The following is a 23,947-nucleotide window of genomic DNA, read 5'->3' as shown; positions in this document are numbered from 1 at the left end:
GTGTATATAAACCATCTCATCCAAGAGAATTAATCTGTATGTACTTATACATTAGAAGTCATTTCAATCTCAAATATAACTGGTTATTTCTGTGATTACCAAATTATGACATTTAGTAATAGATTTCAAAATCCTCCATCAATTGCCCTTCTATTATTTGACTTCTATCTCTTGATCCACGGAAACAAATCTACTCAGTAGTTTTGGATTTATGGCTTTATCCCATTCTGCTTTGAGATACTAGTCTGCCATTTTTTTGCCTGAAACAATTAGCACCTACTTTATGCCAAACCATGATCTATTCCATTTTAAAAATCCTGTCTAAGATTCAATTCTTAAAGGAAGTTTTCTAAAATGAATTTTGTCTTCCACCTTGATTGAAAAAATTCAATTGTATTATTATTGCATGATTTGTCACTATTGGTTATGTTATTTATCTTTGAATTTATGACTTCCTGGCAAAGATGAGGTCAGTATGTCATATCATGTAATCCAACATGATTATATATGTAAATGTGGCTTGTGATTATTATAAGAAGTTGCTAGATGTTAATATTTTAGCTATATACATATATTCATATATATATTTTTTAAAAAACCACGTTGATCGGTGAAATGGGTGAAATATAGGTAAAAAGAATTGCTATTTTTTTCTTCCTGTTATCTTAAACAATTCAAAGAACAAAGCAACTTGGTAGTCCCATGGTGGCCACACACACGTATACAGTTGTTATGTACCAAAGACATTTCTCTAAACTTAAAATAGTAGAATAAATAGATTTGATTGTGACACATGAACTAAGAAATTGCTTATCTAGAAGCCAATTCCAATTTTTAAAAAGACTTTAAAAATTCATCAATGTCTGAAGAAATGTTTAAGATGCCTCTAATCAATTTTCAGAATACACAATTTTATAAATTTTATTTATTTATTTATTTTTGGCTGCGTTGGGTCTTTGTTGCTGTGCACGGGCTTTCTCTAGTTGCAGTGAGCAGGGGCTACTCTTCATTGCGGTGCGCGGGCTTCTCACTGCGGTGGCTTCTCTTGTTGCAGAGCACTGGCTCTAGGTGCATGGGCTCAGTAGTTGTGGCTCGTGGGCTGTAGAGCACAGGCTCAGTAGTTGTGGCACGCGGGCTTAGCTGCTCTGCAGCACGTGGGATCCTCCTGGACCAGGGCTTGAATCTTTGTCCCCTGCACTGGCAGGCGGATTCTTAACCACTGCACCACCAGGGAAGCCCCACAGATAATTTTAAAAGAATTCAGGTTGTATATATAAATTTGTTACTGATATAAATCTCTGAATGTGTGTGTCTGCGTGTGTGCACACTTATGTGAGAGATAAGGTAAACTAGCACATAAGTTTTAAATCAGTTTAAATTATATTAAAAATACATTTGATTTGAAGCCAAATTGGAACTTACAGGGAAGTATATTTTTATATCGGTTCTTCCTTCTGTTTTCCTTAGTCTGTCCAATTAGACACTGATCCAGAGGTTTTAATTCTTGAAGATTCTGTAAAGCAAAAGTGGAAATAAAATTAAATTTGTTGAGATAAACAGTAATTCAGTAATGATTGCAAATGCTTTTTTTAAAAATAAATTATTTTATTTATTTTTATTTTTGGCTGCCTTGGGTTTTCATTGCTGTGCGTGGGCTTTCTCTAGTTGCAGCGAGCGGGGGCTACTCTTCGTTGCGGTGTGCGGGCTTCTCATTGCGGTGGCTTCTCTTGTTGCGGAGCACGGGCTCTAGGCATGTGGGCTTCAGTAGTTGTGGCTGACGGGCTCTAGAGCGCAGGCTCAGTAGTTGTGGCACACAGGCTTAGTTGTCCCGTGGCATGTGGGATCTCCCGGACCAGGGCTCGAACCTGTGTCCCCTGCATTGGCAGGTGGATTCTTAACCACTGAACCACCAGGGAAGCCCCTGCAAATGCTTTAAATGTGCAGGGTGCAAAACTGACTATCAATCAGGGCAAATTTGACCGTTAAGAAACAGATATGTCCTGTCAAGACAAATAAGCCTGCAATCCCAATACTAATTCAAGATATCAGTTGTTGAAATATATTGTTGCAAATATCTTTAACATGTTGTAGTCAACTAACTTTGTGAGGCAGCAGTTTGTATCTTAATTTTAAATTTCAGCTTAAAGATGTGTATAATTTCATTTTAGGAAAAAAAACACAATTCATGAAAACAATTTTGGCTTAAAGTAATGAGCTGGAGCAGAATTTCTTGCATTATTGTCTCTGGGGTCACAGAATATTCCACGTGGTAGAATTGTGGTAAGATAGTCCTAAATTCTAAAGCCAACTCTTTCTCACTTTTCATTCACTCATTAATTAATCCATCCATCCATCTAGCCATCCAGGTCAACCAACATACATTGAAAATGCCTACTATATGCAAGGCACTGTAATAAGTGCTGGGAATACATTAGAGAGAAAGAAGATATGATTTGGGTTGTCCTGGAGACCACAGGCTACTGGGAGAAAGAGGCAGTAAAAGAGTAAACAAACAAATATTGTGATATATGCTTTGAAGAAATTAACAAGCTGCTGTGATACAGAAGAATAAACATCTGCTTTATAAAGGGTTGTGATGGGAAGTTTCTGAGATGGTAACATTTAAACTTAAGACCTTAAAGAAGAAATCACTTCTGCAAAATGGAGAGAAAGAGTATAACTTAACATTGTGAACCTGTTTCCAAATCCATACAATGGGATTTAAAATATTTTGAGCATTATACACAAAGCATCTAGCACACTGTTGAAGCTCTCAGTAGAAGTTAGCTCCTTTCACTTCAGGGTCTACGAAAAGCTCAGGATGTGGGCAAGTAAGCAGATGGTTTGAGGGAGATGGGCAAGGTAGACCCCCAAACCACAGTGGTGCTACATTATTCTTTGGCCTAGTGGTAAGTAATGGATGGGGCCAGCAAGACCACAGGAGCAAGGCCTCTGAAGCACTGCTGCTTTGAACTGGGGGGCACATTCTTGGAGCTGTATTAAAATAAAAACTGTTGCTAACGATGAATCACATCTTTAGTGTATTAACTATGAAGTTTAGTGGATGGTTGGAATTGATACTTGACTTTTTAAAAAAACTCTTCAGCCTTATATATGAGGATAATCTTCAGGGAGATTTATCAAGCTCCGAAGCTGCTAAAGAGATCCCTTTAAATCAATACTATTAGGATCCTAATTAGAAAAATTAATTTACTGCTAGAAATGACAAGATGGTACTTTTATAGTTGGAAGTTGTAAAGTAATAGACATTTTCAAGATTCTTAAAATTTCTCCTAACCTTGCAGAAAACTTTGTTGGAGAAAGAACAGTTGTCAAAAGCCCCTTACCTCTAGCTCCTTAGACGGAATTCCTTGATCTAGTAAAGCCCGCAACATTCGAATGACTGATTTCAACTCCGTACCGGTGTATTTACTGGAGGGAAGCACTTTGACAATGGGGAGTGTGGTGAGCTCCTCATTTGTCAGAAAGGGATGACCTAACAAGAAGATGGCAGTTGATTAAAAAAAAAACAATTCCCCCCAGAATTGATTTAGCCAATAAGAGAGCTAATTTTAGCCAGTAAGAGAACCAATTTTATCCTATTCTCACCTCATCTATTTTTTACAAAAGTGAGAGTCTTTGACTTAATAAGGCAATAGAACTAACAAGTAGGCAGATAACTACAATCATCAAAGGAAAATCCTGGCCATAGCAAGATCCTTGTACCCAAACCTTAAGGGAACACCTCACTGACTGTTCAGAGTTCTTAAGGCTCTTGGCTGTCAATTACTCATAGCTTCTAAAGGAATTTAAATTGTTTCTCTTTGCTTCTCTGGACCCAAATGGCACTGTTTACTTGATAAGAATGTATTTAGTCCTGTTTTTATTGTGCATTTAAATTAGCCTCCAAGCACATGGAGAAAAGATGAAGGGAGATGCTTCAGAAATTCCTTACAAGGGGACATGGCACTAGAAACACTGATTTCTCCCCTCTCTACCCACCCTTGGTACTCAGTGCCACTATCTCTGTCATTTGATAGTTTTCTCCATGCAAATGAAATCCTAAGGGTCTTTAGGAGTTTATCAAACAAGTGCTATCAATGTCTAAGAAGAGGTATGTGTCTAATTTAGTACCTGCTCTACCTATGGAAAATGCTGATAACAGAAGGCAACTGTTATCCTGGAAAAAAGTAGGAGAGACTTCTTGCTATAGTCTGCACAAGTGTAGCTTTAATTACATCAATCAGTTGATAAAAGCATTTTGATGATGCAGCTACTATGCACGCAACAGTAATTCCAGGCACTGGGGGATCTCAAGAAGCTTAAGTTCTGTCTGGGGCGAAGACTAGTTGTGAATACAAAATCCAATCATATGAAATAACTGTAAACTTTTACAGAACTGAGTGTGAATGCAACAGGAGCTCAGAGGCTGGAGAGATGAACCTGGGTTACAGGATTTGAGCATTTCCATTGACACCAACAATCCAACTAAGTCAAAAAAGTGTTAATTCGACTCCTTTAATTTCTTTCAACAATGACTTCAAATTACAAAACCGTGTTCTTTCACTGCATTAATATAACATTTCTTTATACGAAAAAAAAAGAAATAAAACGCTGGATAGAACTTCATTTATCTACTGGCTCAGTATAAAACAAGAGAGGCAGTAATAGTGAGGACAGACCAACTGACTCTTGCTCTTAAAAATTTTCCTATCTTTGAGCTATTCTTCCTACTTTACTATAAATAAAATGTGCTCCTAGATTTCTTATTCTTGTTTCCATTTAAAGTATTTACACATCTATTTACATGTTTTACTCCAAGCCACTGAGAATTTTAGCCTAATAACTGTGAAAATATCTGGTCAATAAATGAATGTTGATGTTTGTCTATGTGATTTAACTTTATGTATAGAACTTAATAATGTAGACATATGGTGAAATAACATATCCATATATTCTGAAAACTGTAATTTTCAAACACTTTCTTTTCTACCTATAGTTTTTGATTTAAAAAGTTGCTAATAAATTTCTTGCCTTTATTGGAATCTTCGTGGTTTGTCACTTCTATTGGCAATTCATCACTTCCCCATGTTATTTCATCATCATCATCAGTCTTCTTTTCTGCTGACTTGTGAATTAAGCTATGACAACAAAACACATTTATATTTTCTTCAGTTCTGTGTCCAAAATAAATTGAAATATTATGTCTTTGAATATTTGGAAATATGTCCTACATATTTCCACTACAATTATTATGGTATTTAAAAATAGATTATCTGATTAAAAAAACCTTAAATCCACAATTCCTAAAATTTATTGATAGATATAAATTAAACTGAGGTACAGAATTGTTTAATATAGTTTAAATTTTGTCCTCAAACAAATCCCAAGTCTTTGAACCTTAGGTTGAAGGAGTCATCTTGGGGATGGAGAAAGTGGTGGTTTGTTTCCACCCTTCCACTTGGATGCATGATTACAACTGTGTAAGTAGAGCTCTCTTTTGTTTTTTTTAACAGCTGTCTACTATTGTACTGTATGAATGATTCTTCATTTAATTACAGAAGTCCCTACTGATGGACATCAGTCTTTCACTACAATTGGGGGTGAAAAGGACACTCCGGTGTCTGGGCACTCCATGTAATAAAACTCAGTACAAGTTCTCATTATTCTAGGGGTGCACAGCAGATGCCATCTCTCGGGTAAGGTGGGTGGCTAGAAAAGAGAAACTAGGTAGAAGAATAACATTTAGCGATCAGATGAGATGAAAAAGGATAATGCAAAGGCCTGAATACATTTTAAACTTTCTGATACTCAGGGGAACAAAGCAGAGTACATTTTGTCTGATGACATTATTATACACCATTAAGGCAGGACATGCACTAATGCTCCCAAAACATTGTAACAGGACAGCAATTATGCTGCTTTTATGGTGGATGCTTTCCTCTGCTCCAACTAATTGTACATCACAGTTAACATGTAATTTGCAAGTTCTGCATCCATGAGGTCTTCTTGGTCTTCTAGCAAGTATGCTTTGTTTGGAAGGATATGTTTTGGAGATCCTCCCATAAGGATCCTCCCTTCTTTCTCATTCTTTTGAACAGCTGCTTAGTATTTCATTGTATGAGTACACCCTAATTTATTTTGTGTCTATTAGGGTTTTTTACTACTATAAACAATGTTGCAATAAATATTCTTATAGAAACATCTGCATACATACAGTAGTAGGATCAATTCTTAGAAATAAAATTGCTAGGTTGAAGGGAATGTACTACAGTTCTTTGAACCTATGACACGTATCATTGTAAGATACACTATTCTGAATTAGGTCACAATGAGAGATACTTGGACTACCTATGTGCCAAACACCTGGAACAGCTGGCTGGGTTGTGGGTTCATAGACCCTGTCTTCACCCCCCAGTGACCCTGACCAGCCACAGGTTGTGAGGTCTCAGGGAGCCATTCCTGCAGTGGGGCCTGTGGTTGATACATGGACTTCCTTGTCCCCAAGCAAATCTCTAGGAGGTTAGAACCCAGAGTTGACTAAGTCTCTGCTTGAAACCGGGTCACAACCATGGCTTAGGAGGGGCAGAGAGGGGAGACAGAGTGAATAATAAAGCAGGCAGGTAGTGAGGGCCACCATAAACTTCGCAGGAGTTCCTTCAAAGGCATTTCTGTTACCTGTACCCTTCTGAGATCTACATGTCCTTCGAGTTCCTTCGAGGCTGTTTTTGTCTGTTTTGTGGCCTTTTTCCCCTTCATCGTTATTTAAAAAATAAAATAGTTTATATATACGTCAGCAAGCAGAAGAGTGTTTAGACTTCTTTTCTTTTTAGCAGATGAAGTATGGGAAGCAAAAGCCTTCTGAGGTTCTAGTCTAGTTATGTTATAAAGTTGAGCGTGGCCCTGCGTGCCGGAACTCTTAAACAGGTCAGCTGCCATCACCCCATTTTTTCACACAATGCCCAGGAGACAGGCTCCCAACAGGCCACTCTGAGGCCAACCTTCTTTGGCAGAGAGGGAGTCTGTGAAGTCCCAGGCATTTAGGGCTGCGTGGGTGGGACTAGGGCAAGGTGGTGGTTAGGGGTGGACAAGTGGACGAGACTCGGGGCCCGGCCCGCCCACCCCCAGCTTTAATCAGAGCAGTCCAGTATTTGTCTGTTTCTAGGTAGTAGCTGTGTGGCCTTGGGCCACAGCACGTTCCTGTGTGCCAGATACCACTCTAAATTCTTTTTTTTTTTTTTTTGCGGTATGCAGGCCTCTCACTGTTGTGGCCTCTCCTGTTGTGGAGCACAGGCTCCGGACGCACAGGCTCAGCGGCCATGTCTCACGGGCCCAGCCGCTCCGCGGCATGTGGGATCTTCCCGGACCAGGGCACGAACCCGTGTCCCCTGCGTTGGCAGGCGGACTCTCAACCACTGCGCCACCAGGGAAGCCCCACTCTAAATTCTTGAGGTGTACTGGTAATTTAATCCTCACACAATCTAGGAGGTAGACAGATACTATCCCTGTTTTAGAGATGAGCTCAGGTAATTTGCTCAAGATCACAAAGTAAGTGACAAAGCCAGGACACAAACTGGGCAGCCTGATTCCAAGCCCATGTTCTTAATCTCTACCAGTTTGCCTCCCAACTGACATGGGGTTGCTCTCACCCTCTCATTTTCTCTCTTTTCCTTCTACTTATCTCCCATGTTGGCCTCTGCACTTCCCCTCTGGCCCTCTCCAGTTCATTCTCCACAGTACACACCTTATCATGTCAGTCCCCTGCTTAAAAAACTCCATGGCCCCCATTTCTCTTGGGATAAAGGCCAAGGTCCTTACCCTGCTCCCTTCTCATCTCGGGCCCCTCTCCTGTTTGCTCTGCTGTCAGCCACTCTGGTCTAGTTCAGGCACTCAGGTGCTCTGTGCCCTCTCCCGCCCTGGGGTCTTTGCACACGCTGTTCCTCTGCTTGGACAGCTCCATGCCGTCTTTCTCATACCCCTACCCCTGTCCTAGGCGACTCCTGTTCATGCTTCAGAACGTAAATGTCTCTTCAAGGAGAAACCTCACCTACTACTTACTGTCTGAGAACATCAAGCCCCCAGGTGATACCCTCTCACAGTTTGTCATGACTTTTTACAATAAACAGCATTTTTCATGGTCTATGATGATTTATTTGTGCGATTATTTGATTAATATTTGCCTTTATGCTAGACTGTGAGCTCCTTGGGTTAAGGAGCTTCTTTGTCTTGTTAACAGTGTATTTCAAGCACACTGTCTGGTTTATATTAGGTGCTCAATAAATATCTGGATAATAATAATAAAAAAAAGATACGCTATTACTTTGCTTACATTAAGAAATAATATCAGACTATAATTTTATGACCCTTCATGAGATGCTAAAATTTTTAAAAAGTGTTTCCAAGAATCAGTAACATGTCAATAAAATCTGTATGTTAATAGTGTTTTCAATTTGCCACCCAAAGAATTTACACTAATTTATTCTTCCTCCCTTCCCCTGTTGACAGGGAAGAGCCTGTATCTTATTACTATTGGTGGCTGGCCCAGATATTTGCTGATCTTTTAAATATAAGACTATGCATTTCTATGTTAACAATATGTACCCCCTGTCTAACTTAGTGAAAAATTCACTGTCAATTTGCTTTTCTAGGAAAATGGAAATAGCTCCCTTTGACTGTTTGGTTATCATTTAATATGAAGCAAAATTTATGTACAACCACTTTGTTGGCCAACAATATATATAAACTCTTCCTGAGACATCATTTAGTGTTACAAAAAAATCTTATTTTATATTAGAAAACGTTTTCAAAAAGAAAAACATTTGTGGGGGGTTTAAAATGTTTCTTACCTTCTTTGGTTTTATTTTCTTATTAAAGAATGAAATTTGTGAAGTATAGAAAAATTTAGAGAAACAGAAAAATAGGTTACCTATAATCACACCAGGAGAAGGTACTATCATCATCGTTGGCACATTTCCTTTTAGACTTTTCTTGCATTTTTTCTGATGGTCAAGAGAATACATTGCTTTTTTTGAGCAATGTCATAACAAACACATTGTCACATGTCACTAGAACTTCCTTGTAACAACATTCAGAAACATTTTTAATATTCAACCATACTTCCATAATCTACTCAATAAGTCTCATTTGACTGGAAAAGACACATTAATTTTAAAATCAACATCTAAATGGAAATCTTGAGAGCACTTCTAAAAAGAGAATGAAAGTGTTATAAATATTTGAAAAATAGTTTTTTTACCTTTCAGTTTTTACTTTTTCTTCACAATATTCTTCACAGCCGTTCATTTTGGTAGACTGCAACAAAGAGAAACCAAAATCAAATTAGCCCATTGTACCAAAAAAACAAACAAACAAACCAAAAACAATCCTATATAATGTTCAATTTTATTTCCTATATTTACTGTTATTATTCATCATCATGTTACAAAGACACACGACATTCAATCAATGCATGCCACACTGTGGCTAAGGCATCTGCAGTGGCACAAGAGTTTTGGCTGGCTCCACTTATTCACCTCACACTCATCTTGGCTTTTCATTAATTTCTTTTTTTATATATATAAATTTATTTTATTTATTTATTTTTAGCTGCATTGGGTCTTCATTGCTGCGCGCGGACTTTCTCTAGTTGTGGCGAGTGGGGGCTACTCTTCCTTGCGGTGCACAGGCTTCTCATTGCGGTGGCTTCTCCTGTTGCAGAGCACGGGCTCTAGGCGCATGGACTTCAGTAGTTGTGGCTCGTGGGCTCTAGAGCGCAGGCTCAGTAGTTGTGGTGCACGGGCTTAGTTGCTCTGCAGCATGTGGGATCTTCCCAGACCAGGGCTCGAACCTGCATCCCCTGCATCGGCAGGCGGATTCTTAACCACTGCACCACCAGGGAAGTCCCATTCATTTCTTATATAAGGGATATGAATGTATAGAGGTAAGGAAAAAGAAAAATCTAAAGTAACAATTATTTAGATGTGCATACATGGCATATGTTTTTACACTACTTCAATTTTAAAATCTAAAATTTCCAATGTGTTATCTTGCCCATTTATTTAATTTTTAAAAATTTTAATTAAAGTATAGTTGATTTACAATGTTTTGTTAGTTTCTGGTGTACAGCAAAGTGATTCACATACACACACACACATATATATATACACACACATGTATATTCTTTTTCATGTTCTTTTCCATTATGGTTTATTACAGAATATTGAATATAGTTCCCTGTGCTATACAGTAGGACCTTGTTGTTTATCTGTTTTATATATAGTATTTTGTATATGCTGATACCAAACTCCTAATTTATCCCTCTCCCACCCCTTTTGCCCTTTGATAACCATCAAGTTTTCTATATCTGTGAGTCTCTTTCTGTTTTGTAAATAAGTTCATTTGTATCATATTTTTTTATTTTTAATTTTTCATACTTTATTCCTTATACTGATAGGTTAAGAAAGTAAAATTTTCCTAAGTACTAATTCATAGATAATGTTTATAAGCGGGACACAAAACATTCAGTTTCACAAACAGTAATATCCAATGATCCCCTTAAATGCAATTTTAATCCTTACTTTAAGCTAAGTGCAAGAATAATACAATAAGCTAAATACGCACAACACCTGTATATGCTGAACTACAAAAGTGGTTTCCATGGCCACACATGGTCTTAGTCAAGTACACATTTCCACAATAAACAAGTACTAACAAATAAGTTAATAAACACTACCCCAAATGCTTATCCTGCTACTGAAAGCACTTATTTTTAGAAGCTTTGACCTGGGAAAATGAGTTCTCTTAAAAACTGACAAATAGTATAAGCCCTGAAGATTTTAAACCAAATAAGTCTTCCAACACACAAGCATTCATAGGAAAGTTTTAGTTTCTCAAAAAATAAAAAATTAAAATGAAAAAAATCACTCTTGTTATCTAAAGAAAAGAGTATTAAAACAAATTATCTTAAGACAAATAAACACTCCTAAAAAAGGTTGTATTTTCTATCATTTTCTCCTTAAAGGTTGTATTTTTTATCCTTTTCTCCTTAAAAGTCTTTTAATAACTTAAGACTACTGTAATCTAAAAACTTTAGAATACATGAAACACATGTCTTCGCTATCAAAGGTACCATTTAGATTTCACATATTAAACAGCTACAGTACAGCCTACAATGGCACAAGTACACCTAATACATAAATATTAATTCATCATTTAGATGGTCAAAAGTCAGAAGGAACTGAATGGTTTGCAAGGTACTCTGACTTACATGTGGTCATTAAAATCCAGTAATTAATTCAAAGTATGGTAATATAATGGCAGGCAATTAAAGGCTCAAATATCACTCTAAAATTGAAGACACGAAAATAAAGACTGAAAACGTTGTGGTTCTCTATTTTTCATTCACATGGCTAGATATCAGAACCTTACTGTGGAAAATATAGTTATTAAATATGATTTCCCCAGAAAATAATGAAACTTCAGAAAGTACAAAAAATGTCAAGATCCATAGTTCATCAAATGCTTTTCTAGCTCGTTTCAATTCTTCATTCATAGTAAGCAAGTCTTTAACCCTAGCAAACTTTCTTGGGTCCTTTCGAATCAAGAAGACGATATCTTCAACTTGTACCCGACCTTGTCTTCCAATTGACATTGCCTTGTGAGTCATTTCGGTGATGAACTCTATGACAAGGTCTTCAAGAATATCTACTGACTCAGTATAAGGATTCTGGTCATCCCCAAACCCATACATCATACACTGTAATTCTTTAGAAAAAAGTCTCTTTCTTTTACCCTGTCCACCTTCTGCACCTCCCCCAATTTCTTCATTTTCTTCCTCAAAGGTGGGGTCTTCTTCTTCATCTGCCATCCCAGCAGCCAGGGCCTGTATCATATTTTAGATTCCACATGTAAGGGCTATCATATTTGCCCTTTTATTTTTTAAAGCGAGGGGTGTCTCCCTAGGAAACTGAGATCAATCAGGTCGTACTTTAACTGAGTATGGTGCCACAGAGACCCAAGTCCTGCAGAAGCAGTTTGCTACAATCAGAAGGAGATGCCAAGTTGCATTCTTACATGGTTAATCTTACATTTAAATCTTCATTAGGACAAATTATCTTAAATGAGAAATTCCTTCCATTTCAAGATCCTGCATTATCTGGCCTCTGTCTACCCTACAATCCATCTGGTTTTACTCTCCTCTTCACTAACTAGGCTTCAAACTGATGGGCCTTTCTTTTAGCTCTTCAAAATCGCTCTTTTTTCACTTTTTCCTTGTTTAATCTAAGTGTCTTTACCTTCTGAGGATGTTTCCTAACCACCCAGTCTAAAAGTGGGTCTCCTTGGTATTCTCTTTCGTAGCACTTTTTTAAACTTCATAGACCTTATCACAACTTGTAATTGCGTGTTTATTTGATCTTTTAGGTACAGACTCTGTAGTTAAAAAGTATCTACAATAAAGTGACTCTGATATCATTTTCAGTTTATCTGAGGGAAACACAGAACTTCTATGGTGGAAGAAATAAAGTAGATTGTTTTTATCCACTGACAACTGAAAAAAAACCTTCTTAGACCTTATTCGTTTTTTTAAAAAAATAAATTTGTTTTTCGCTGTGTTCGGTCTTCGTTGCTGCGTGCGGGATTTCTTTAGTTGCAGCGAGTGGGGGCTGCTCTTCGTTGCAGTGCGCGGGCTTCTCATTGTGGTGGCTTCTCTTGTTGTGGAGCATGGGCTCTAGGTGCACGGGCTTCAGCAGTTGCGGCATGCGGGCTTAGTTGCTCTGCGGCATGTGGGATCTTCCTAGACCAGGGCTTGAATGCAACAGGCTCCGGACGTGCAGGCTCAGTGGCCATGGCCCACGGGCGCAGCCGCTCCGCGGCATGTGGGATCTTCCCAGACCGGAGCACGAACCCACGTCCCCTGCATCGGCAGGCGGACTCTCAACCACTGCGCCACCAGGGAAGCCCATGGCAGGCGGATTCTTAACCACTGTGCCACCAGGGAAGCCCTCCTTATCCGTTTTTAGAAGCTGATAATTTTAGTCTGGGTTAAAACTTTTTTCCAAGTAGTCATTTGGATTTCTTATTCCCCATCATAATCCTGATCTAGGAATCACCATGTGTGCAATCATTTTGCAAAGTATACAGCCTTTTATAAAGGTGTTACTGGGCTTCCCTGGTGGCACAGTGGTTAAGAATCTGCCTGCCAATGCAAGGGGCACAGGTTCGAGCCCTGGGCCTGGAAGATCCCACATGCCATGGAGCAACTAAGCCCGTGTGCCACAACTACTGAGCCTGCACTCTAGAGCCTGTGAGCCACAACTACTGAAGCCCACGCACCTAGAGCCCGTGCTCTGCAACAAGAGAAGCCACCACAATGAGAAGCCCGCAGACCACAACAAAGAGAAAGCCTGCGCACAGCAACGAAGACTCAATGCAGCCAAAAATAAATAAATAAATTTATTAAAAGAGTAAAGTGTTATTATTAACATTAAAATAATGAGATAAAGCCCAATTGGAAATACACTATAGCAATGCTTGTATTAACCAATTTTTCACTATTTTTGCAAAGTTTACCTATGTATGGTTTGGGGGTGGGTCAGTCTCTCTTCTCATTCTGGATTGTAGGCTCTTTGGAAGAGGAGGAGGCTGTAGTACTGCCTCAAGGAAAAGATTTAAGGTTTTTATCATGGCCATCCTGTTTGAAGGTTAGTTTGTAATCCTACTGCTCAAAGAATCCAGATTCAGCAACTTGAAGAGTAGAGGAGGTATCTGCTGGACCTAGGACCAGCTACATAATTTGCAGTGCCCAGTGCCAGATGAAAATATGGGCTCTTTCTTTGGCATGGCATGTAAGTCATTTCATGAACCCATCCCTCTCTCTTAAGCCTTAGCTTTCAAGACACCATGTGATACCCTAATAGCAATGATTTAGTGCCCTGAATTTTCCATGTTGATCCAGACCTTCGTACCTTTGCTGAGAAGCTCCTCGGTATGGAATGCTCTTTCCCATTTTATCTCACCTATCAAAATCTTTAAAATGCTAATTCTCTAGGAGGCTTTAATAACCACACCCACATACTCCTGTATAGCCCCTATATTCCCTAATTCTTTATAATCCTCTCTGAACTCCACATAGACACTCCATAAAAAAGCAGGATATGTTTTCTTACTATAGCTTTTTGTAGAGTTGAAAGTAAAATTTATTCTGATATTAATTTCAATTTATTTGTGGGAAATCAGAGCTTCCATGGAGGAAGAAAATTTACTTATTTGCATGTGTACATCTCCCAAATTGACTGCTAGATTGCACAAGCAAATTTAGGATGGACACCCTGACGTCCCTTCTTACCGTTATCCCCAAAATAAACAAGTTCAGCAACAGCTGAAGTGAAGAGTTTTGAAACTTTCGGTAGTAATTTACAATAATGTGTATGACTGGCATTCATTCACAAATAACACACAGACATTGGCCTGAAGTACTTCGCTAAGAGGTATAGTAGTACCCTTTTATTTGAGGTGTGATACGTTCCAAGACACCCAGTGAATGCCTGATACCATGGAAAGTGCTGAACTCTGTTTTCTGTTCATGTCTTCCACTCACAAATTGAATGCCTCTTCCATCCTAACTAAGCATTTTTTCATGCACTGTGGCCTTAACTTTTGCAGTTTGAGGTGCAACAGCAAAACCAGCACAAATTTCTTTTTCCTTCTTCACAATTTCGCAGATAGATTTGTTCTTACTGTAGATTTTAGCAACTAACCTCAGCATACGATTTTTCTCTTTCCTTATGAAGTAGAGAACTTTCACCTTTTCACTTAAAGGAAGCACTTATGGCTTCTCTTTGGCAACATCCAGATTGCCAGCATCACTACTCTTGTACTGCAGGGCCATCATTGAATAAGAGTTACATGAACACAAACACTTGGATACTGCCATGACTGCTCCGATAACCAAGATGGCTACTAAGTGACTAATGGGCAAGATACATTGGACAAAGGGATGATTTATGTCCTGGGTGGGACGGAGTGAGACGGAGTGAGACGGAGCAAGATTTCATCTCACTGCTTAGAATGGCACATCATTTAAAACTTATGAATTGTTTATTTCTGGAATTTCCACTTAACATTTTCCAACTGTGGTTGACCGTAAGTAACTGAAACCCCAAAAGTGAAACTGTAGATGGGGGGCCGGGGGCTACTATAGTTAAGTATAGAGACAATTAATTGCAGCAGAGGGACAAATGCAACGACTTACACAAGTAGCTATCAGAGGGACAATCTTTCTTTTTAAAAAGGACATTCCTCTACTTTTTATAATACCAGTGGATAGCACCTTAACTTCTGGCACATGATAAAACTTTCAGGGTTGCAAAATATACTGTTAAGAACCAATTCAGTAAATAATCATTTGTTTAGGGTGATTCCCAACGTGGCACACTTACAAATTTCTGAATATTTAAAAAAACTCTATGGAACTCTTTAAAACTACTCAAATGTAGGTAATATTCGAGAAACGTTAAGATGAAACAAAACTTTTCTAGAATACTGGTTCAGTCTTTCAGCGATGAAGATTAGTCATATTTGTCTCTTTTGAATTTGCCTTCTTATGAATATAATTAACATTGTGACTTTAACACATTTAGATTTTGAAACACATGAAACTTTTTCATGTTTTTATTTCAGTACCTTGTGTCCTCTTTTCCTAAATTTGTTTTTTGCTTTCTTTGTTTTGCTTACTATTAGTCAAAATCTCTTCTAAAGCAGAAGTCTCACCTATTCAAGTGCTAATTTGTTTTTCAGGATCGACTGGCCCGAAATACTTGGTCTTAAACATCTTGAATTCTCAAGACACAAATTTGTGGGCTCTATCTATACTACCGTGGCAGGACAACTTATGTATTATTTACATAATATTTCCTAATAACTGGTAGGAATATTCTCCCTCCAAGAACCTTAATTTTTGGATTTGTTCTGGATAGTTTTACATCCTAATTCTACTATGTGAACTTTAGAATCATTTCACAAAGCCACCCTGCCTCTTATTAAAACAAACAACGAAACAAAACAGAAACCTCAAAATATTTTATGGGACCATATTTAATTTAGAGGTGAATCTAGGGAGAACTTAAATTTTAGATTTTTTCTATCAAAGAACAAGGAATGTTTTTCTTTAATACTTCTTTTGTGCTTCTCTGTAGAGTTTTAAAGTATTCATAATATAAATATGTACATTCTTGGTTGAATTTATGCCTAGAGCTCTTGTTTTGTAACTATTGTGAATAAAATTTGATTATACATATATAAATAAATTTTCCATATCCACACAAAGACGTGTACATGAGTGTTCTTTTTTCTTCTTTTAAAAAATTTATTTATTTTATTTATTTATTTTTGGCTGCATTGGGTCTTCGTTGCTGCGCACGGACTTTCTCCAGTTGTGGCAAGCAGGGGCTACTCTTTGTTGTGGTGTGCGGGCTTCTCGTTGCGGTGGCTTCTCTTCTTGCAGAGCACAGGCTCTAGGCATGTGGGCTTCAGTAGCTGTGGCATGCAGGCTCAGTAGTTGTGGCGCACAGGATCAGTTGCTCCACGGCATGTGGGATCCTTCCAGACCAGGGATCGAACCTGTGTCCCCTGCATTGGCAGGCGGATTTTCAACCACTGTGCCACCCAGGAAGCCCTTGATTATATTTTATAAGTGGCTAAGACAAAGACTGTGTTATGAACTGACCTGTGTCCTGCCAAAGTTCACAGGTTGAAGCCCTAACCCCCGATGGGACTGTATTTGGAAATAGGGTCTTTATGGAGATAACTGAGGCTAAATGAGGTCATGAGGATGGGGCTCTAATCCAATAGGATTGGTGTCCTTATAAGAAGAGGAAGAGACACCAGGAGTGTGTGCACACAAAGGAAAGACCATGTGAGGACACAGCTAGAAGAGAGCTGCCTACAAGCCAAGGAGAGAGGTCTTGCCAGAAACCAAACCTTCTAACACCTTGATTATAGACGTCCAGCCTCCAGAACTGTGAAAAGATAAATTTTCTCTCTCTTTTTTTAAGCCACTCAGGTTGTGGTGTTTTGTTATGGCAGCCCAAGCAAACTAGAACAGACTACAAACTCAAATGCCTGCAGTAATCAGAAAAATAATATAAACCTTTGAAATGCTGGGGTTGAGGGCATTATTCTGTCTTGTGAGACCTAGAATTTACATTATAAAGAAATAGGAATCTTTGCTGCATTACTGTTTATAATAAATTTAATACTCATAATATATATTCAATTTAATAAATTATGGTATATCTATGCAAGAGAATATTAGGGAAGCATTAGAAAGTATGAGACAGAGAGGGCAGACAACAGAAGCAGGAACTACAATCCTGCAGCCTGTGGAACAAAAACCACATTTGCAGAAAGACAGACAAGATGAAAAGGCAGAGGGCTATGTACCAGATGAAGGAACAAGATAAAACCCCAGAAAAACAACTAAATGAAGTGGAGATAGGCAAACTTCCAGAAAAAGAATTCAGAATAATGATAGTGAAGATGATCCAGGACCTCGGAAAAAGAATGGAGGCAAAGATTGAGAAGATGCAAGAAATGTTTAACAAAGACCTAGAAGAATTAAAGAACAAACAAACAGAGATGAACAATACAATAACTGAAATGAAAACTACACTAGAAGGAATCAATAGCAGAATAACTGAGGCAGAAGAATGGATAAGTGACCTGGAAGACAGAATGGTGGAATGCACTGCTGCAGAACAGAATAAAGAAAAAAGAATGAAAAGAAATGAAGACAGCCTAACAGACCTCTGGGACAACATTAAACACAACAACATTTGCATTATAGGTGTCCCAGAAGGAGAAGAGAGAAAGGAGTCGAGAAAATAGATTATAGTCAAAACCTCTCTAACATGGGAAAGGAAATAGCCACCCAAGTCCAGGAAGCCCAGCGAGTCCCATACAGGATAAACCCAAGGAGAAACATGCCGAGAAACATAGTAATCAGACTGGCAAAATTTAAAGGCAATTCATTGAAAGCTGCAAGGGAAAAATGACAAATAACATACAAGGGAACTCCCATAAGGTTAACAGCTGATTTCTCAACAGAAACTCTACAAGCCAGAAGGGAGTGGCATGATATACTTAAAGTGATGAAAGGGAAGAACCTACAACCAAGATTACTCTACCTGGCAAGGATCTCATTCAGATTCGATGGAGAAATCAAAAGCTTTACAGATAAGCAAAAGCTAAGAGAATTCAGCACCACCAAACTAGCTCTACAACAAATGCTAAAAGAACTTCTCTAAGTGGGAAACACAAGAGAAGAAAAGGACCTACAAAAACAAACCCAAAACAATGAAGAAAATGGTTATAGGAACATACATATCAATAATTACCTTAAATGAGAATGGATTAAATGCTCCAACCAAAAGACACAGGCTTGCTGAATGGATAAAAAAATAAGACCCATGGGCTTCCCTGGTGGCGCAGTGGTTGAGAGTCTGCCTGCCGATGCAGGGGACACAGGTTCGTGCCCCGGTGCAGGAGGATCCCACATGCCACGGAGCAGCTAGGCCCATGAGTCATGGCCGCTGAGCCTGCGCATCTGGAGCTCCGCAATGGGAGAGGCCACAACAGTGAGAGGCCTGTGTACCGCAAAAAAAAAAAAAAAAGACCCATAATATGCTATCTACAAGACACCCACTTCAGACCTAGGGACACATACAGACTGAAAGTGAGGGGATGGAAAAAGATATTCCATGCAAATGGAAATCAAAAGAAAGCTGGAGTAGCAATACTCATATCAGATAAAATAGACTTTAAAATAAAGAATGTTACAAGAGACAAGGAAGGACACTACATAATGATCAAGGGATCAATCCAAGAAGAAGATATAACAATTATAAATATATATGCACCCAACATAGGAGCGCCTCAATACATAAGGCAACTGCTAACAGCTATAAAAGAGGAAATCGACAGTAACACAATAATAGTGGGGGATGTTAACACCTCACTTACACCAATGGACAGATCAACCCAAATGAAAATAAATAAGGAAACAGAAGCTTTAAATGACATAATAGACCAGATAGATTTAATTGATATTATAGGACATTACATCCAAAACCAGCAGATTACACTTTCTTCTCAAGTGCGCATGGAACATTCTCCAGGATAGATCACATCTCGGGTCACAAATCAATCCTCAGTAAATTTAAGAAAATTGAAATCATATCAAGCATCTTTTCTGACAACAACGCTATGAGATTAGAAATGAATGTAAAAAACACAAACACATGGAGGCTAAACAATACATTACTAAATAACCAACAGATCACTGAAGAAATCAAAGAGGAAATCAAAAAATACCTAGAGACAATGGATGATGAAAACACGACGATCCAAAATCTATGGGATGCAGCAAAAGCAGTTCTAAGAGGGAAGTTTATAGCTATACAAGCCTACCTCAAGAAACAAGAAAAATCTCAAATAAACAATCTAACTCTACACCTAAAGGAACTGGAGAAAGAAGAACAAACAAAACCCAAAGTTAGCAGAAGGAAAGAAACCATAAAGATCAGAGCAGAAGTAAATGAAATAGAAACAAAGAAAACAACAGCAAAGATCAATAAAACTAAAAGCTGGTTCTCTGACAAGGTAAACAAAATTGATAAACCATCATCAAGAAAAAGAGGGACAGGACTCAAGTCAATAAAATTAGAAATGAAAAAGGAGAAGTTACGATAGACACTGCAGATATACAAAGCCTCCTAAGAGACTACTACAAGCAACTCTATGCCAACAAAATGGACAACCTGGAAGAAATGGACAAGTTCTTAGAAAGGTATAATCTTCCAAGACTGAAACCAGAAAGAAATAGGAAATATGAACAGACCAATCACAAGTAATGAAATTGAAACTGTGATTAAAAATCTTCCAACAAACAAAAGTCCAGGACCAGATGGATTCACAGGTGAATTCTATCAAACATTTAGAGAAGAGCTAACACCCATCCTTCTCAAACTCTTCCAAAAAACTGCAGAGGAAGGAACATTCCCAAACTCATTCTATGAGGTCACCATCACCCTGATACCAAAACCAGACAAAGATACTAAAAAAAAAAGAAAATTACAGACCAATATCACTGATGAATATAGATCTAAAAATCTTCAACAAAATACTAGCAAACAGAATCCAACAACACATTAAAAGGATCATACACCATGATCAAGTGGGATTTATCCCAGGGATGCAAGGATTCTTCAATATACACTAATCAATCAATGTGATACACCACATTAACAAATTGAAGATAAAAACCATATGATCATCTCAATAGATGCAGAAAAAGCTTTTGACAAAATTGAAGACCCATTTACGATAAAAACTCTCCAGAAAGTGGGCACAGAAGGAACTACCTCAACATAATAAAGGCCATATATGACAAACCCACAGCAAACATCATTCTCAATGGTGAAAAACTGAAAGCATTTCCTCTAAGATCAGGAACAAGACAAGGATGTCCACTCTCACCACTATTTTTGAACATAGTTTTGGAAGTCCTAGCCACGGCAATCAGAGAAGAAAAAGAAATAAAAGGAATACAAATTGGAAAAGAAGAAGTAAAACTGTCACTGTTTGCAGAGGACATGATAGTATACATAAGAAAATCCTAAAGATGCCACCATAAAACTACTAGAGCTAATCAATGAATTTGGTAAAGTTGCAGGATACAAAATTAATGCACAGAAATCTCTTGCATTCCTATACACTAATGAGGAAAAATCTGAAAGAGAAATTAAGGAAACACTCCCATTTACCATTGCAACAAAAAGAATAAATACCTAGGAATAAACCTACCTAGGGAGACAAAAGACCTGTATGCAGAAAACTATAAGACAGTGATGAAAGAAATTAAAGACGATACCAACAGACGGCGAAATACACCATGTACTTGGATTGGAAGACTCAATATTGTGAAAACGACTATACTACCCAAAGCAATCTACAGATTCAATGCAATCCCTATCAAACTACCACTAGCATTTTTTATGGAAGTAGAACAAAAAATCTTAAAATTTGTATGGAGACACAAAAGACCCTGAATAGCCAAAGCAGTCTTGAGGGAAAAAAACAGAGCTGGAGGAATCAGACTCCCTGACTTCAGATGATACTACAAAGCTACAGTAATCAAGACAATATGGTACTGGCACAAAAACAGAAACATAGATCAATGGAACAAGATAGAAAGCCCAGAGATAAACCCACGCACCTACGATCAACTAATCTATAACAAAGGAGTCAAGGATATACAATGGAGAAAAGACAGTCTCTTCAATAAGTGATGCTGGGAAAACTGGACAGTTACATGTAAAAGAATGAAATTAGAACACTCCCTAACACCATACACAAAAATAAACTCAAAATGGATTTGAGACCTAAATGTAAGACCAGACACTATAAAACTCTTAGAGGAAAACATAGGAAGAACCCTCTTTGACATAAATCACAGCAAGATCTTTTTGGATCCACCTCCTAGAGTAATGGAAATAAAAACAAAAATAAACAAATGGGACCTAATGAAACTTCAAAGCTTTTGTACAGCAAAGGAAACCATAAACAAGACGAAAAGACAACCCTCAGAATGGGAGAAAATATTTGCAAATGAATCAACGGACAAAGGATTAATCTCCAAAATATATAAACAGCTCATGTAGCTCAATATTGAAGAAACAAACAACCCAATCCACAAATGGGCAGAAGACCTAAATAGACATTTCTCCAAAGAAGACATACAGATGGCCAAGAAGCACATGAAAAGATGCTCAACAGCACTAATTATTAGAGCAATGAAAATCAAAACTACAGTGAGGTATCACCTCACACCAGTTAGAATGGGCATCATCAGAAAATCTACAAACAACAAATACTGGAGAGGGTGTGGAGAAAAGGGAACCCTCTTGCACTCTTGGTGGGAATGTAAATTGATACAGCCACTATGGAGAACAGTATGGAGGTTCCTTAAAAAACTAAAAATAGAATTACCATACGATCCAGCAATCTCACTACTGGGCATATACCCAGAGAAAACTATACTTCAAAAAGACACATGCACCCCAATGTTCATTGCAGCACTATTTACAATAGCCAGGTCATGGAAGCAACCTACATGCCTACTGACAAATGAATGGATAAAGAAGTTGTGGTATATATATACAATGGAATATTACTCAGCCATAAAAAGGAATGAAATTGAGTCATTTGTTGAGACGTGGATGGATCTAGAGACTGTCATAGAGAGTGAAGTAAGTCAGAAAGAGAAAAACAAATATCATATATTAATGCATGTATGTGGAATCTAGAAAAATGGTACAGATTAACAGGTTTGCAGGGCAAAAGTTCAGACACAGATGTAGAGAACAAATGTATGGACACCAAGTGGGGAAAGCCACAGGGGGGTGGGGATGGCAGTGTGCTGAATTGGGCAACTGGGATTGACATGTATACACTGATGTGTATAAAATTGATGACTAATAAGAAGCTGCTGTATAAAAAAATAAAATTCAAAAATTAGAAAAAAAGAAACGAATAGTAAACTCTATTCGAGTTATTTGTATGGAAATATGTTAATATAAATGTTTCAGACATTACATGAAATTTCTAAAAATCTTATAGGTTCTGGTATAATGTTATAAGTCATAATTCTAGTTTACTTTAAAATATATATCTCAGAAGTAACTTAATTTGCTTGTCAACTGCATTATTATGAACTTTCATCAAATCTTAAACCGTGGTCATTTTTTAAGTCTTTTGTCATTTACAGACAGTTCTGGGTGTACTCTGATGCTTTTGCAAAAATGTTCCTATAAAAGAGTTTCATCTTCAAGGAATTCATTGAAAAGACTGTGACAAGTACAGGTTTCTGGTAACTGACTATACTGCTGAACTGAATGAATAAGCATTTTCAGAACTCTAATGGAAAACTGATGAACTCATAAAAGTGCTAACAAAAGATCAAGATGAAAAAAAATTAATTACATGGGACTGAGTGAACTGATTATAATTTTTGTGACTTTGAATAAAAAAAGTGTGATGTAAATTTATGTAAAAAGAACTTAATGTAAAACAATGCCACTCTTCTCACATATTTTCTCATTTTGGAAAATACAGATATTTTCTGTTAAAAACGTGATTTATGCTGACATGTAATAGGTTGATTATTGTTATTATAAATGAATTAATAAATATTTTTAAGTTTCAAAAAGAAAAAGAAAATATGAGACAGATTTTTACATATTAGTGGAAAGAGTGTAATGATCAATTTTAACTGAGAACCAAATTTGGAATCACGTGACAAAAAGTATATTAAATTACATGTTTTCATATGTATAATAGAAGGGTAAAACCCAATATTTTAACAATAGCTATCTCAGATGAAGATGAGGAATGGGTAAAAAAAGGAGCTTGCATTTTTTTTTTTTTTTTTGCGGTACGCGGGCCTCTCACTGTTGTGGCCTCTGCCGTTGTGGAGCACAGGCTCCAGACGCACAGGCTCCAGACGCGCAGGCTCAGTGGCCATGGCTCACAGGCCCAGCCGCTCCGTGGCATGTGGGATCTTCCCAGACCGGGGCACGAACCCGTGTCCCCTGCATTGGCAGGCGGACTCTCAACCACTGTGCCAGCAGGGAAGCCCCAGGAGCTTGCATTTTTAAATGATTCTGTTTAAAATATTTTTTTTACAATGAGGATGTAGTGTCTTCGTTATCAAAATAAAAAAAGCAACTTGAATGTAGGTTTCTGCTATAAACTTTTGTTATAATAGCTCAGTGTAAAAGAGAATCTATATTATGTTAAGCTTTTTTTTTTTTTAAAGAAAAGGCATTGGATTTTGAAATGGATATTAAAGATTTTTATTTACTGTCTTAGTTAAGAGACTTCAGAACATACA

General features: G+C 37.7%; 1 protein-coding gene and 1 pseudogene across 10 annotated transcripts in view; both read right to left on the bottom strand.

Annotated features, from left to right (window-relative positions):
• Window positions 1–23,947, bottom strand: part of PTPN13 (protein tyrosine phosphatase non-receptor type 13) — a 234,925-nt gene that overhangs the window by 6,528 nt on the left and 204,450 nt on the right. For 9 of the 10 annotated variants that reach the window (XM_030847049.3, XM_060299626.2, XM_060299625.2 and 6 more), the window contains 4 exons: window positions 9,257–9,312; window positions 5,035–5,141; window positions 3,348–3,496; window positions 1,423–1,513 (listed from right to left, as the gene is read on the bottom strand). In XM_030847049.3, the coding sequence (XP_030702909.2) occupies window positions 1,423–1,513; window positions 3,348–3,496; window positions 5,035–5,141; window positions 9,257–9,312 (403 nt within the window). Of the gene's footprint in view, window positions 1–1,422; window positions 1,514–3,347; window positions 3,497–5,034; window positions 5,142–9,256; window positions 9,313–16,523; window positions 16,627–23,947 lie in introns of those variants that run through there. The other variant, XM_060299633.1, reaches the window with a different exon arrangement.
• Window positions 11,390–11,890, bottom strand: LOC132597318 (transcription initiation factor TFIID subunit 13 pseudogene; annotated as a pseudogene).

Source organism: Globicephala melas, chromosome 5 (genome assembly GCF_963455315.2).
Source record: "Globicephala melas chromosome 5, mGloMel1.2, whole genome shotgun sequence".
In the NCBI taxonomy this organism is placed as follows: Eukaryota; Metazoa; Chordata; class Mammalia; order Artiodactyla; family Delphinidae; genus Globicephala; species Globicephala melas.
The sequence above is the reverse complement of the archived record's forward strand: the minus strand, read 5'-3'. Positions and strand labels throughout refer to the sequence as shown.